We start from the raw sequence: 14968 nt of genomic DNA, 5'->3' as shown, positions 1-14968 counted from the left end.
GGGGAAGTTGGAGATGCAAACTATGGAAAGACTCCATTAAGGGAGATTGGTGGGGGAGGCAGAGTGGCAGACTGAGGCGGCAGAGGGGTGTGGGTACTCAGGTGTCCCTGGCTTCCAGTGGAGGACGGGGCTGGAGAAATGGCACAGTTGGAGGTTTGAGAAGTGGCGATCTGTTTGCAGTTTTCTAGAGGAGGCCTGGTATTGAGAGAAAAGCTGGAGTGCCTCTTCTGTAAAGCCAGGCTTCCTTTTTTATGCCCAGGGGAATGGCTGTTGTTCCATCTCCCTGCTCTGTGGACGTGGGTGTTGACCTGGCACACCCCTTGTACTGTTTCAAAGCCGTTTGCATCTCCGTAAACAAAACCTGACTCAGTCGGTGTTCTGTCTTCTTGACTCGCTTCCCAACATTTTTCTGAGAGACTAAACATGCTCCTAGGAGCCTGGTCAGAATCGCCCATACTCTCTGCCCAAAGGACAACAGGCTTAGAAGGTGGGCACTGTCTGTTTGCAGAGACGGCCGGGCCAGGAGGAGGCAGAACCCAGTCCCACCCTACTGACACCCCTAATTTAATCAATGGTGTTGCTGCCACTTTCCTTCTGGGAACAGATTTCACTGCAGAATTTATGTCTCTGACTTTCAAGGATTAGATGGTATCAGCATTTGCTTGAGCCTCTTAGCAACCAAAGAGGCCCATTGATTAGGAAAGGCCAGCCTGATGGATTTATAGCCTGGGTGGCCTCCTTCTCAGAGTTCATGCTGTTTTGTGTAGCACATAGAGCCCTAGAGGTAATTGCATCACTTCCCCTTAATGGCCTCTGGGAATGATTCCCCCCTCATATTTTAGTTGGGCCTCGTTGCTCCACTGCTGGACTAGTTAGAAGGTAGGATTCTTATTAATGGGATTCCTCTAACTGCATGTTGACTTTCCGCCCACGGGGTTCAGGCATCTCTCTTCTGCAAGAGTGTTAATCAGTAAGTGGATAAAAAGAGGTCCATACTCTTCTAGAGTCTACCGATCCCACCTCATCAAACTCCAAGCAAAGTGCAAGTGTCCCCTGCAAGGGTTAGGCTCAAAAGTGAATCACAGACAATGGTGAATTTAGAGGTAGAAAAGTTCTGTGAGTTGGGAAGGCAGGAAATCACCCTGGAAAGGAGATACTAGTTGCTGGGAGGTGCAGGAGAGGGAGATTAACACAGAACAGGGGCACCTGGGTGGCTCAGTCAGTTAAGCGTCTGACTTCGGCTCAGGTGCTGATCTCATGGTTCGTGAGTTCGAACCCTGCATCGGACTCTGTGCTGACAGCTCAGAGCCTGGAACTTGCTTCAGATTCTGTGTCTCCCTCTCTCTCTGTCCCTCCCCCGCTCATTTTCTCTGTCTCCCTTGAAAATAAATGAGCAGTAAAAAGTTAAAAAAAAAAAAAAAACCAGAACAAACAAATACAGAATCAAATATCAGGTAGCGACAAGTGCTATGAAGAAATAGGGTGCAGGCACAGTGAGTTGTGTGGGGGCAGTTGGGATGCTATTTTATATAGGATGGTCAAGGGAGGCCTCCCTGTGGAGGTGACATTTGAGCAAAGACCTGAACAAAACGACCAAGTGAATATATGAAGGAGCAAGGGCAAAGACCGTGAGATTTGGGGCTCCTGGGCCAGCAAGCAGACTGTGCGATGGGAGACACAGCAACAGAAAGGAGACAGGGAGGAAGTCGGCTGGAGAAAAACCCAGATGGTACAGTCCTCGGGGGTCTGGATGAGCTTGTTGGGTTCCATCAAGAGTGCCAGGAAGCTGCTGGAAGGCTTTGATACCAGAAAAGTCAGGCTCTGCCCTCTTTTGCATCTCCCCTCAGGTGAGACCTAGACCCAGGGCTAGGCTTGCAGGTGCAGCACAGGAAGTGAGAGGCAGTTAAGGAAAGAGCTGGGAGACCTTGGCCTGGTGGTTCCCTCAGCACCCTTGTCTTTTTCTCTGTCTTCCTTGTCCCCTCCTCCCATTCTCTGTCACTCTTTGGCACAGAGTGTTTTAGTTTGGGAGGGTGAACAGCCCCTGGCTTTCTCGTCCCCCGCTCCATGTCAAGGTTGTATGCATTTTCCTCCCTGTTCCCTGACCCCAACGGAAGTCTGCTGGCTCCCAGGCGGAGTTGTGGGGAGTCGTGGTGTCATGGCTGCCGATCCAGGTGCCCAGGGCCTCTCACTGGCAGGAGCAAGCAGGTCCCAGGTCCTAGGATCTCATTCCAGTGTCTCTTCAGCAACTCAGGGAAACAATTGAGCTATACAACTGTTAAGCACCCACTGGTGTATGCTCTGGGTGGGGAGGAGATGGGCCAGAGGACATGGACAAAACCATGAAGAAAATTCTTTCTGTGCCTTCAAGTTGTTTCTCATTAGTGAGACAACCCTACCTCAGAGCTGGCCGAAGTCAGTGAGAAATATTGAGGGAGCCCACATGTGTTTCTGTCATGGCAGGGAGAGAGACATTGCTTTTTGGAAGTTGTCTTGGAGGAGGTCACGTTTGGACTAGGCTTTGGAACACACGGAGGACTTGCAGGAGCACGGGGGTTGGGTGAACATGGAAAATGGCTTCTGCCAGAAGATTGTAAGTCCCGAGCGGTGTGGGCCAGCTGTATGCACTGGCTTTCCGGGTGCCGAGCGCCATGATGGAAAATAAACAAAAATGGAGGAGAGCTCCCAGTGTGGATGGGAGACAAGACCAGCACTCAGGAGTCCGTGAGCTATGTCACTCAGCATTCAATGGGGGGGAGGGGGGCGTGGCAAATGAGGCATTGCTGTGAGGAGGCTGTCGGAGCAGAGAGAAAAATTGAGCTGGATGGGACCACACGTATCATCCTGGGCAGTTCATTTGTTGAGACCACAGAATTCTTTGAGAATGGATGAAATCTGTCAGCTCTCCTCAGAAGAGACGTATATCTGTACACATGCATTCAAGTGAAATATTTATTAAGATATAATTCACATACCATAAAATCCATCATTTAAAAGTATGCAAGTCAAGCAGCCGTGTCAAATTCAGGGCCCGCCCGTCCATGGCAGGTGCCGGCCCGAAAGGCTGCCACAGAAACACCGCGGCTCATGGACCCTGATCCTCTGTGCTGGGCCTCAGGGATAAATTCAGTCACAGACACCAAGAAAAAAATAAATAAATAAAATAAAAGTATGCAAGTCAGTAGTCTTTAGTATCTTCACAAGGTTATGCAATAATCATCACCCTCTAACCCCAGGACAATTTGTCACTCCAAAAAGAAACCTCATACCCTCTCAGAGGCCTCTCCCACCCTCCCCTTTCTCCAGCCCCGGCAACTACTAATCTAATTTCTGTCTCTATCGATTTGCCTATTCTGGGCATTTTATGTAAATAGAATCCTACAGTGTGTGGCCTCTTGTGCCTGGCCCCTTTCACTCAACATAATGTCTTCAAGGTTCATCCACGTTGTAGCATGTGTCAGGACAGTGGACGCTCGAACAACCCAGGTTTGAACTATGAGGGTCCACGTTCATGTGGATATTTTTTATGAATACAGTATAGCACTGTAAATGTATTTTCTCATCCTTACAATTTTCTTAATAATACTTTCTTTTCTCTAGCTTACTTTTTTTGTGAGAATACAGCATGTGAAATATAGAACATACAAAATATTTGTCAGTCTGCTGTTTATGTTATCGGTGAGGTTTCCAGCCAACAGGAGGCTATTAGTAATTAAGTTGTGGAGGAGTTAAAAGTTATATTGTGGATTTTTGACTGCATGGGAATTCAGTGTCCTGACCCTGCATTGTTCAAGGTCAACTGTACTTCATTCTTTTTTATGAACAATATTTCTGAATTATATTCCATTGTGTGGATATATTCCATTTTGTCTATCCACTTATCAGGTGATGCACATTTCAGCTGTTTCCATTTTTTGGCTTTTATGAATAATGCTGCTCTGAACATTCATGTATAAGTTTACATGCTAAAATTTGCAGAGCATTTCAGGAGGTTCATAGGACCTCTGAAACCCATCTCTGGATCTAGGAAAGCCTGTTTTACAGAAAGAGAGGAATTCAAGAGGGAATGGAGTCATCGAATTGTTTGCTTAAATATGTCCAGTTTTTTATGTCAATTATGTTATCCCCATAAAACAGATGAGAAAACCGAGGCTCAGAGAAGCCATGTCAGGCTTGTTGGAGAAGCCAGGATTTAAGCTGAGCTTTGACTGCCAAGCTGTGAAAGGCAATGATATATCCCATCTCCTCTCAACCTCCACCGAAGCCCCTATTTCCTTCAATTTACTTTTTTTGTTGTTGTTTGTTTTAAAATGTTTATTTATTTTTGAGAGAGAGAGAGCACAAACGGGGGAGGGGTAAAGAAGAGAAGTGGGGACAGAGGGTCTGAAGCGGGCTCTGTGCTGACAGCAGCGAGCCCAATGTGGGGCTCAAACTCATGAACTGTGCGATCATGACCTGAGCCGAAGTCGGACACTCAACTGATGGGGCAACCCAGGCGACCCCTTTCAATGTACTTTTGAATGGGGTATTAAGCTTCTGTTTGCCAACAAAGCATCTGTTTTGCTAAGCCCAGAACCAGCCCAGTGCACAGTGGGCATCCTAGACTGCTGCCCAATGACCCTTCCCTAAAGTGAGCTGTGACTGAAGGCCCTGCCTCTCATTCTTCCCCTCTGGGGGGCCGATTCTCCAGCCCAGCCAGAGTGTGTATCCGGCTGCGCTAATAATAGCTCAGGGGCACCAGGGCCGTCTCCTGAACAGCTGAGACATCTGTAACCCTTGCCCTGAGTGTGTTGTCCCTGTGCATGCCCTGCCCAATGAGGAGGTGCCAAAGTCAGGCTAACGATGGCATGTGGTCGGGGGTGTGGAGAAGGGGGTGGCTGCCGACCCAATCCCTGTGTCAGCCACCATGCTCTGCTTTGTCTCCCAGCCGGTGGACAACCAGCAAGCCCTGGTCCGCAGGGAGTCTGTGGTCAACCTGGAGAATTTCAAGAAGCAGTATGTCCGCAGGCGATGGAAGGTGTGTCAGGGTTCAGGGGTGGGGGGCAGGGGGCACCAGTGGGTTCCTGGTTCCCTCCAGGGTCTCTGTGCACATTCTCACCAGGCAGTTCCTTTTCTGTCTCCCTCAGCTCTCCTTCAGCATCGTCTCCTTGTGTAACCACCTCACCCGCTCCCTGATGAAGAAGGTGCACCTGAGGCCGGATGAGGACCTGGTAGGTAAATGCAGTGTTGTCGTGTTGGGTGGAATTCTGGGGTGACCTGCAGCTTGGGGACGGGAGGGAGCAGGTGGGCCCTAACTGTTTCCCACCAGTTCTGCTCATCCTGTCCTCTGCGTGTGTGATGGGCAGAGGCTGCATATTCTGGGACACCGCTGGGGTGGTGCTGGGTGGGGGGCCTCTGATGGGCAGCATGAGCTCCTGGAGGATCTTGCATCCTTTCCTGGTTCACCTTCAAAGGTACTGCTGCTGCCATTTCACTGCCCTAGTCTCCCCCTGAGGACTTGTAGCCTGTTGGAGCCTTGAGGACTCTGAATAATAAAATCACCACAGTCAATCCACAATTTATACCTGGCAATCCAAAGATCTGCTGTAGAATGGGAGCTTAATATTCATTTTTCAATTTTTCCATTTCTGTTTTGCTTTAGATTGCCAATAATAATAATAATAATAATATTTAGATGATATTTGACTAGCTTGCTACTGTTTTGTGTACATTTAAAATGAGGAACTTATATTGGTCAAGAGCGTGGCTTCTGGAACCAGACTTTCAGGATTCACATCTGCCACTTACTAGCTGTGTGACCTTGAGGAAAATACTTAACCTCTCTGTGCTGAAATGCTGTCACTTCTAAAATGGGGTTAACAACAGTTCCTACCTCATAGAGTCGTCACAAGGATTGAATGATGACATATTCTTAGAGCCTGGCATTATATGTGCTTAATATGGATTAGCAGTGATTCTTGTGTAAAATCTCCCTGTAGACTTTAAAGTGCAGTGCCAGTGCCTCAGAAGGCAGTGTTAGTATTTAGACAATAGAGGTGCTCTGGACAGATGTTCCCCAGTACTCGTCAAATGTGGTGAGGCCCCAGAGATGTCTGGGATGGCACAGGTCAGGACAGAAGCGACTCCTGTTCAGGAAGAGCGGCTGCCTGAGATGGGTGGGCAGCCAACGCTGAGCAGCCTCAGGACATACCACGCTCGCACTCGGGCTGCATCCCAGGACCTGGCACGGTGACTCTCTCCCCCCACCCCCAGGAGGGGATCCTCTTTCTTCAGCCTAAGCTCTTGTTGATTCTTGCTCTTGCTTTAAGGATTTATGGCTCCAGAGGCCCAAAACAACTGTATGGCTTTGGCCAAGACATGTCCTTTCTCTAACTGCTTTCCTCATCTGCCATTCAAAGGGACTGGACTGTCCCTCTGAAAATCCCTGTGAATGACAGGCAGACTTTCCCCCAGTTTACTTTTTCATTGTTTGGCTCTGACTCATGCTACAAAGTTGCTGTTCAGCAGAGCTTGAGTTATTTTTATTGTTCTAGCCAGGCTTGGTCCAGGATGGATTTGGCTTAAGTTGATCTTGACCTTGGATTTCCAACTGGCTTATGCCAGGGGAAAGAGAGAAGGCTCTGGGAAGGAACATGGCACATGAGTTGCTCTGAAAATTCAGGCCATGGAGAGAGAGGACTAGAGGATAATTAGAAAGAATTTGTATTTCTTTCTTAATTTTTGTCCTTGTGCAAATACTTAAGAACAGTCCTCTTTTTATTCAAACACTCAGCATCATCAGTTCAATAGCTCGTTCTACAGGTGGAGAAGGAAGGCTTGGGTCCCAGACATCTATTCTACAGTTTTCCAAAAGGGAATTTCCTTTAAGTAATAATAATAACAACAACAACAACAACAATAATTTGTAGGTCCTTTTTTTCAGGGAGCCTTAAATTTGAACATCTGACAGCAGATGTTTTATGACACACTTAAGTCTTTCTGATTGGTGCCTCTTTTAATAAATGTTAATAATTTGATTAGACTGATGTGACTGAATGAAAAAGTAATGACCTCCAGGATGGCTGCCTTGACTCTGGTTTAGCCATGGAATGCACTTTACTCTTTTCCTCTTCCTTTTTTTTTTTTTTTTAATTTTTTTTTTCAATGTTTATTTATTTTTGGGACAGAGAGAGACAGAGCATGAACGGGGGAGGGGCAGAGAGAGAGGGAGACACAGAATCAGAAACAGGCTCCAGGCTCTGAGCCATCAGCCCAGAGCCCGACGCGGGGCTCGAACTCACGGACCGCGAGATCGTGACCTGGCTGAAGTCGGACGCTTAACCGACTGCGCCACCCAGGGCGCCCCTCTTTTCCTCTTTCATAAAGATGGAGCACAGAGGCCCTGTCCCTGGTGAGGCTTGCCAAAGGTGCGGCCTAAGCCAGTCAGAGCAGAGGGGGTGTGGAACAGTGGCCATCAGAGCTCGGGGAGGTCCCTGTGGCTCATCCCTGCTTCCCGTTCTCTCCAGGCTGAGTTCAGGAGGCCACTCAACCCACAGAGCATGTATCCAAGTGGGCTTGATTATGTGGCAGCTACAGAGAACACCAGATACTATTTTCATTATTACGATGATGATTTGGCTTCTCTTGGTGCCTGGTTTCCCCTAGAAGCACTACCTGCTTTCCTTCCTCCTGGGATGGAGGCCTCAAGGCAGTGGTCTGGCCCCGTTTCCAGGTCCCTCCCCGCCCCCACACAATCCACCCCCCAGACTCTGGACAGAATAACAGCCTTCGCCTCAACATCCACTTCCCTGGCTTGCAGGCCCCTGGCCCAGGTGCATAGGCCCAGGCTGCCCAGCACAACTCCATCCCTGGCCTCTCGTGACGCTCTTGCCCTGGGCTTCTCTTTTTCCCAGAGGAATTGTGAAAGTGACACAGAGGAGGACATTGCCAAGAGGAAAGCTCTCCACCCTCGGAGAAGAAGCAGTACCTCCTAGCTGGCCCGGCTCTCTCCTTGCAGACTCCGGGTCTCCGCTTGTCACCAGCACCTAGGCATTCTGCGTCCCTGAAGACTTTGCAAGACAGATGGGCCTGCAGGGCTCAGAAGATTTTCCAGGGGAGCTGGGAGCCCCTGGGAGCGGTGGCTGTCTCCTATGAAGGAGGCTCCGGCATTCCCAAAGCTCTTATTCTCCAGAAAATGGCTTTCGCCTGTCTGCCGACCTCAGAACCTGGGCTGAGGTGTGGACTTGAGAAAATGACGCAAATGAACGTCATCATCACGGGGGAAGGTCAGACTCAGGCAGGTTGTTCTCACAGGATGAGGGAGTTCAGAGCTAGCCTGGTCAAAAATTACACCAGAAAGACAGAGACCTCCCCCATGGGAGCGAGACAAGTGAGTGAAGTGAATCTTAGGGTGTGAGGGACCAATCTTGTGACCTCCCAGAACCCACATGGAATCAGCCTGTTGGGCAGACCAACGTATTTGACCTTCTAAAGCAGCCCACTGTATTGTAATTTTTTTTTTTTAATTTTTATTAAACTTCTGGTTTTACCTGGTGCTTGGCTTCTTTTAGGGCTATCCCCATCTGGTTTTCTTTAGCTCAGGTGCCTATGAGTCCGGGGGAGCCCCCAAGGTTGGGGTGCTGAGTGGACAGTACCTCAGAAGGTCACACTGAACCATGCCCTCTGGACTGTAGGGCACCTGCCTTCTATATCCTTCCTTAAGGGTTTCCATCCCCCCAGATCAGTGCAGATACAGCATATAATGCCTGCACCACCTCTGCCACTACTCCTATCACTACTGCTGATACGGGCTTGATTGTGTCTCCCAGCCTCTAGTACCACAGAATATGACTGTATTTGGGAAGAGGATCTTAAAGAGGTAATCCAGTTAAAATGAGGTCATTGGGATGGGGCCTGGTCCAATGTGCTGGTGTCCTTACAAGAGGAAGAGACTAGGACATCAGAGAAAGACCATGTAACAACACAGGGAGAAGACAGCCAGCTACAAGGTAAGGAGAGGGGCCTCAGAAGAAAATAACCCTGCCAATACCTCGATCTCAGACTAAGGGCCTCAAAAGCTATGACAAAATAAATTCCTGTTGTTTAAGCCACCAGCCTGTGCCACTTTGTTAGGGCAGTCCCCAGAAATAAATACACCTGCCAACTATGGCCAAGATAGGGGCGGGGGACTTTTGAAAGATGTAGAGGAAGAAGGGCAGAGAAACCCACAGGGAGAAAGGAGAGGAAAAGAGGTGGGTTACGTGGACCCTGGGGTGAGCATAGTAAGGGAACCTTAATGAAATGGAAATCTGGGCCCTGCTTTCCAGGTCGAATGAATGGTGATGCTGACCAGAAACCCAAGAGAAGGTCCTTAGAAGCCAGAGATCAGGGTTGAGGCACTGAGGCTGAGAAAGTATGTGAGAAGAGATGGGAAGAAAGGGTAAGTTTTGGAAGGTGAATGGGGCAAAGGAAAAAAGAAAAGAAAAGGCCCAGGGAACAGGGAGTCATCCTTTCCCTTTGTCAGCAGCAGGTTTGAAGCCAGGGGGTCAAACTGCCTTCAGCTAGTGCATGGATCCAGAGCAAAATGGCCCCACAGGCACAGAAAGGCAGTCCAGTTTCAGAAAAGCTTCCAGGGAGAAAGGGAGCAGACCTGCCGGCGTGTTGAGGAAGTCCTGCAGCTGACCTGTAGTTCCTGGGTGTCCCCAGTTCTCCGGCAGGACCAGCTCTGTGCCTCGCAACAGCCTCTGGAGGATGGCTGATGCTGGGAGCCACGTTCAAGGCCCCTGGGCCTGTGAGGGGCTCTTGGCTGTGGCTGGGGGGAACAGGGGCTCAGTGGGAGCTCCTGGGAAGTAAAGTGTGGTAGTGGGGGGACTTTGAGGATGCCTCCAGGGGCCAGCAGCCAGAAAAAGCCAGGCGCCCATGCCACTCCCATAGAGAGTCTCAGTCCCTGTGACCTCTCTGCTGGCAGATGGCGGGTACCCCCCAGGTGTGAAGATGAGGGGAGCAGCTGGCCCATGGGAACCAGGTATGTTGGGTTAGCTCTGAAGAAGGATGTGTTGGCCAGCTGACACTTCAAGGCCGAAAGAGACCACAGTGTGCTCTGAGGCGGATGGAATTTTCCAGTGACGAAAGCTGTGCTCGGTTAAAAGGCAAGTCTTCAAAGAGATCTGAGGGAGCCCTGCCCCGGAGTGTTTGCCTGTGTGTTTGCAGGATGCCACATTAATATTTCACAAATGCACACATAAATATTTTAGCGTACTGTGTTTTAATGTCAATCTCACCAGCTTTCCTGACTCCAGATCTTAGAGTGCACTTGCCTTTTCCAGTCACATACTTATTTGCTGAAAACCTTACTTTGGAAGCAAATAAAGGCCCTATCATAAGAGGTGAACCACAAACCACAAAATTTCTATGAGAGAAAAGTCAAGCCCTATGATGTATGGACATGTAGGTACATGTGAAAAGAGCTGAATTGAGGAATCACAAGGAATTTTATCGGGCAGAGGCTTGTACAACTTTCTTTCCATCTGGTTCCCAGCTTGTTGTCATCCCGACATTGTTCTGTTCACTGTAGCTGGACCCCAAAGAATAATGTCTTCTTTGGTGGTCTGTTGAGAGGATCCCATTCTAAGCAAACCTTAATGGGCTGAGGGATGGGAGCAGTTGAAGAGTCGTGAACAATGGGTAATTGACATTTCAAAAAGCAGAAACACAGTTGGTGACCTTCCACTAATAGTTTCTTCCTGTTTTTCCCTTTCCCCCACCAGTTCTGTCTCCCCCTCCTTCCATTAGCGAGTCATAATATATAGCTGAAGTACATACTTTAGTAATGTCTTCACTTACTGAATAAAATTCATGTTCCCAGTTCTTAATCTAAAAAACAGTTGATCATATTATCTAGGGAGAAGTAATTTTGTAAGGATTCCCCACCCCCACCCTCCCACCCCCGGACCAGTGATCTCCACCCCTGAGCTAGAAGAAAAATAAGAGGGGAAAAAAAAAAAAAAAAAAAAACAGAGCTCACAGTAATTTTTAAAAACCTGTTCTGCAGGAGGAATGCTTGACATTCAGGCTTTCACTAAACCCTCTGCATAACCTTGTCAGGGGAACAAGAACCCCATTTATACAGATGAGGAAGCTGAGACTAGCAGAGTTAAGAAATTTGCATGCAATCACACAGCTTGAGTACTTGGGATCTAGATTTCAGCCCAGTTTTGCCTACCCTGCAATCCACATTCTTCTCTACTGTTCCTGGAGAAACAGTGTTGAGTGAAAAAAGCATCCCGGAAAACCACATACAGTATGATACTATTTTTATAAAGCTCAAAAACTATACCATATGTTGTTTAGGGATACATGCAAGTATTATAAAACTGTATTTTAAAAGCAAGACAGTGACATCATTCAAAATTCAAGGTGAAGCTTACCTCTGGGCAGCTGAGATGGGGAGGAGCTCAAGGGTGGGTACTAAGCTGTTGGCAGTGTTCTAGCCAACACCAAGTTCACCGTGGGCTCTCAGAGTTCATTTCACTATTGGGCTTTCTTACATATTATCAACCCTTGCAAGTATAAAGTATTACCTTAAAATAATGAAGAGAGGAAGTGAGGTGAAAAAAATAGATCCTAATGGTCATCGGGTCATCAGATGCCACAGTGTACAGGACACGAAGCTGTGTGGTGACTACCCTTGCGTGTGCCTTGCCCCTCGAAACTCGATGGCGGGCTGCCCTCCGTCCTTTTACTGGCACCTTGATCAGAGCTCATCCTGCCACCCTATGAGAGTACCTGGCTTGGATTAACATTCCTTGTTTATTTATTTTTGAGAGAGAGAGAGAGAGAGAGAGAGAGAGAGAGAGAGAAACAGAGTGCAAGTGGGCTAAGGGCAGAGAGAGAGGGAGACACAATCTGAAGCAGGCTCCAGGCTCCTAGCTGTCAGCACAGAGCCTGCTGCGGGACTCAAACTCACAAGCCGTGAGATCATGACCTGAGTCAAAGTCGGATGCTTAACCGACTGAGCCACCCGGGTGACCCCTTAATACTCCCATTTTATTTATTTATTATTATTATTATTTTTAACGTTTATTTATTTTTGAGACAGGGAGAGACAGCATGAACGGGGGAGGGTCAGAGCAAGAGGGAGACACAGAATCTGAAACAGGCTCCACGCTCTGAGCTGTCAGCACAGAACCTGACGCGGGGCTCGAACTCACGGACCGTGAGATCATGACCTGAGCCGAAGTCGGATGCTTAACAGACTGAGCCACCCAGGCGCCCCAATACTCCCATTTTAAAGAGAAAGGGCAGAAAATATTCCCTGCCCGTCCCATCTCTGCCTTCCCAGTCATAACCTCCCCATGGAATTTGTCTAAGGACTCTGGTCTGAGGATGTCTTCTGAGGCCAAGCAGTTTGAGCTTGCCAACCCTTGCTCTGGGTGTCTCTTTGAGTTTAAACCCAGAAGCTGGGTGGGATTTGAACTGCCATCTGGGCCATTCCCCTGTTCTTGGGTAGGATGGCCCTTGGGTTTCTTCATCTCATTTTGAATTGAGAGAAGGCGATCCTGTGTCTTTTGTCAATTCCCTTTTCTGGTTCTTATCGGTCCTGATTATATCGCACCACTCCGAGCCAAAAAGTTTGGGCTAAATCCTGCCGCTTTTCAGCAGTTGCATCTTGATCTTGTCATTCAACTTTTGCAGACCTTGATTTGTTTGCTTGTTTATTTAAGTAATCTTTACACCCATCGTAGGGCTTGAACTCATGACCCTGAGATCAAGAGCTGCATGTTCTACTGACTGAGCCAGCCAGGCGCCCTGGACCTCAATTAAAAAAAAAAATTTTTTTTTAATGTTTATTTATTATTGAGAGACAGAGAGAGAGAGCATGAGCAGGGGAGGGGCAGAGAGAGAGGGAGACACAGAATCCGGAGCAGGCTCCATGCTCAACGCGGGGCTTGAACTCACAAACCACGAGATCATGACCTGAGCTGAAGTCAGATGCTTAACCGACTGAGCCACCCAGATGCCCCTGGACCTCAATTTTTTAATCTGTGAAATGGTGATAATAATATTGTTACTTGTCATGAGTGCCTTATCGAGACCTACTTTGCAAAGGAGATTTGTTGACTTCGAAGAACTTGGCAAACATAAGGGATTTTTTATTTACATAATGTAACTGCACTCTGGGGCCACAGGCAACTTTGAGAAGTGCTAAAAGAGAATGACCATGGCCAATAGTGACACTCAACACTGGTGGCCTAGATTCCTGGTACAGGGCTCCTGGGGCCTGGATGCACCTCTTGCTCAGCTCTCCTTCTCCTACACGTCTGTGTGATGTCTGATTCTGCCCAGACACTCAGCAAAGATTTATTAAATATAGGAGAGAGCAGGAAGGGCTTTCCTCCCACATTGGTGCCAGAGGCTGTCAGCTGGCCATCTGATTCTCCCCTCTCTGGAGGGGGCCTGCTGGAAGGCCAGAAGCAGAAACAGAGTCAGGTATTGAGCGGCACTTACTGCTTCTTTGTCTTTTCATTCAGGACCTGTGGTATGATTACTAAAGATCTAAGGAGAGAAGGCACAGTGAAAGGAGTGATGGGAGGAACGAGGGGAGAAAGGAAAGGAGAGAAGTGTTGCAGCCACCAAGTCAGCCACTAGGCTCTCCTTCTGGGGGTGGGGATCCTGCAGTAAGGGGCACTCGTAACAGCTGCCCCAGCCACCAGCACATTCTCCCCAGGCTAGTCTCTCCCCAGGCTGATGACTGAGCCAATGATTGAGCATGGCAGGGTGGGGGCTGGGTGGGAGGAATGGCAGGTTCTAGAACCAGGCCACTCCTGTCCAGTGTAGGATGCCTTAATCCTTGTTCTGGGGCTCCCCAGCCCCCTGGCTGAGACTCTCTCAAAGCTGCACTGTGGTCTGAGCCCCTTCCTATCCAGCCCTCCTTCCTTCCCTCTCTCCTGTGTTCTGTGTCAGACCTCCTTGTGTCTGAAACACCCCCTTGCCCACTCCTGCCCCCTTGCCCTTTATCTTTCCTAGGTAACCGTTCACCCATATCTCCTGCATTTCTGATTCTGTTCCGTCCTGACATCTGCTTCCCAGGGCACCTGCACTAACAAAGGGAGAGAGGGAGATGGCAGGGAAATTTGAACTTGTGCCTCCTTTCCATCTCCGCTGATCTCCTTTGGCAGGCGTGAACTGACAGAGCCAACTTGCTCCCTCCATGACTGGGGGCAGAGCAGCCAGTGCTGAGTTCACGTCTTTTGAAAAAGTGATGGTGGTTGTGTCTTTGGCTAAAAAGCATTTTTCTTTCTTTCTTTCTTTCTTTCTTTCTTTCTTTCTTTCTTTCTTTCTTTCTTTCTTTCTTTCTTTCTTTCGAGTTTAATTTTTTTTAGTAATCTCTCTCTCTCTCTCTCTCTCTCTCTTTTAAGTAGGCTTCACACCTAGCACAGAGACCAGTACAGGACTTGAACTCACCACCCTGAGATCAAGACCTGAGCTGAGATCAAGAGTTAGCTGCTTAACCAACTGAGACACCCAGGCACCCCATATTTTTTTAAGTTATTTCTACACCCAGTGTGGGGCTTGAACTCACAACCCCAAGATCAAGGATCACATGCTCCACCAACTGGGCCAGGCAGGTGCCCCCAAAAGCATCTAAGTAAAAGCTAATCCCCTCTTTCTGTTCTTTCTCCTCTTATCTTGAATCCCCAAATCCTGAACATGGCCAAAGATGCACCTCATGACCTGACCCCTGACTGTTGCTCTAGCCCTCGAGCCCTTTGCTCACTGTGCCCCAGCCACAGGTCAGGAGCACCCTGTGTTCCTCTCAGGTGTTCCTTCCTGCTTGCTTCAGGACCAGGCACATGCCTGTGGTCCACAGGGTCCCCTCTCCCACCCCAAACCCCATCTAGTTTCTACCTTTTGGGAGTTAACTCCTAATTCTTTAAGTCTCAACTTACATGACCTTCCCCCACTTCCAGAAGAAGTTAGGTCCCCCTTCTAT

The 14968-nt window shown here is 48.5% G+C and overlaps 1 protein-coding gene and 1 non-coding gene across 3 annotated transcripts in view; both read left to right on the top strand.

The window, feature by feature from the left end:
• DAPK2 (death associated protein kinase 2) overlaps positions 1-9086 on the top strand; it is a 121226-nt gene extending 112140 nt beyond the window's left edge. Inside the window, exons 10-12 of one of the 2 annotated variants that reach the window (XM_025919433.2) lie at positions 4925-5014; positions 5124-5207; positions 7890-9086. In XM_025919433.2, the coding sequence (XP_025775218.2) occupies positions 4925-5014; positions 5124-5207; positions 7890-7970 (255 nt within the window). In that variant the 3' untranslated portion in view covers positions 7971-9086. Of the gene's footprint in view, positions 1-4924; positions 5015-5123; positions 5208-7889 lie in introns of those variants that run through there. The other variant, XM_025919432.2, reaches the window with a different exon arrangement.
• On the top strand, positions 3006-3139 carry LOC112856710 (small nucleolar RNA SNORA5). The gene has a single exon (XR_003223255.1). It is a non-coding gene; the product is annotated as a small nucleolar RNA SNORA5 (small nucleolar RNA).
• Positions 9087-14968: the final 5882 nt, after the last annotated feature.

The sequence above is a fragment of the Puma concolor genome, chromosome B3, assembly GCF_028749965.1.
Source record: "Puma concolor isolate L17-30 chromosome B3, mPumCon1.1.hap2, whole genome shotgun sequence".
Taxonomy (NCBI): domain Eukaryota; kingdom Metazoa; phylum Chordata; class Mammalia; order Carnivora; family Felidae; genus Puma; species Puma concolor.
The sequence above is the reverse complement of the archived record's forward strand: the minus strand, read 5'-3'. Positions and strand labels throughout refer to the sequence as shown.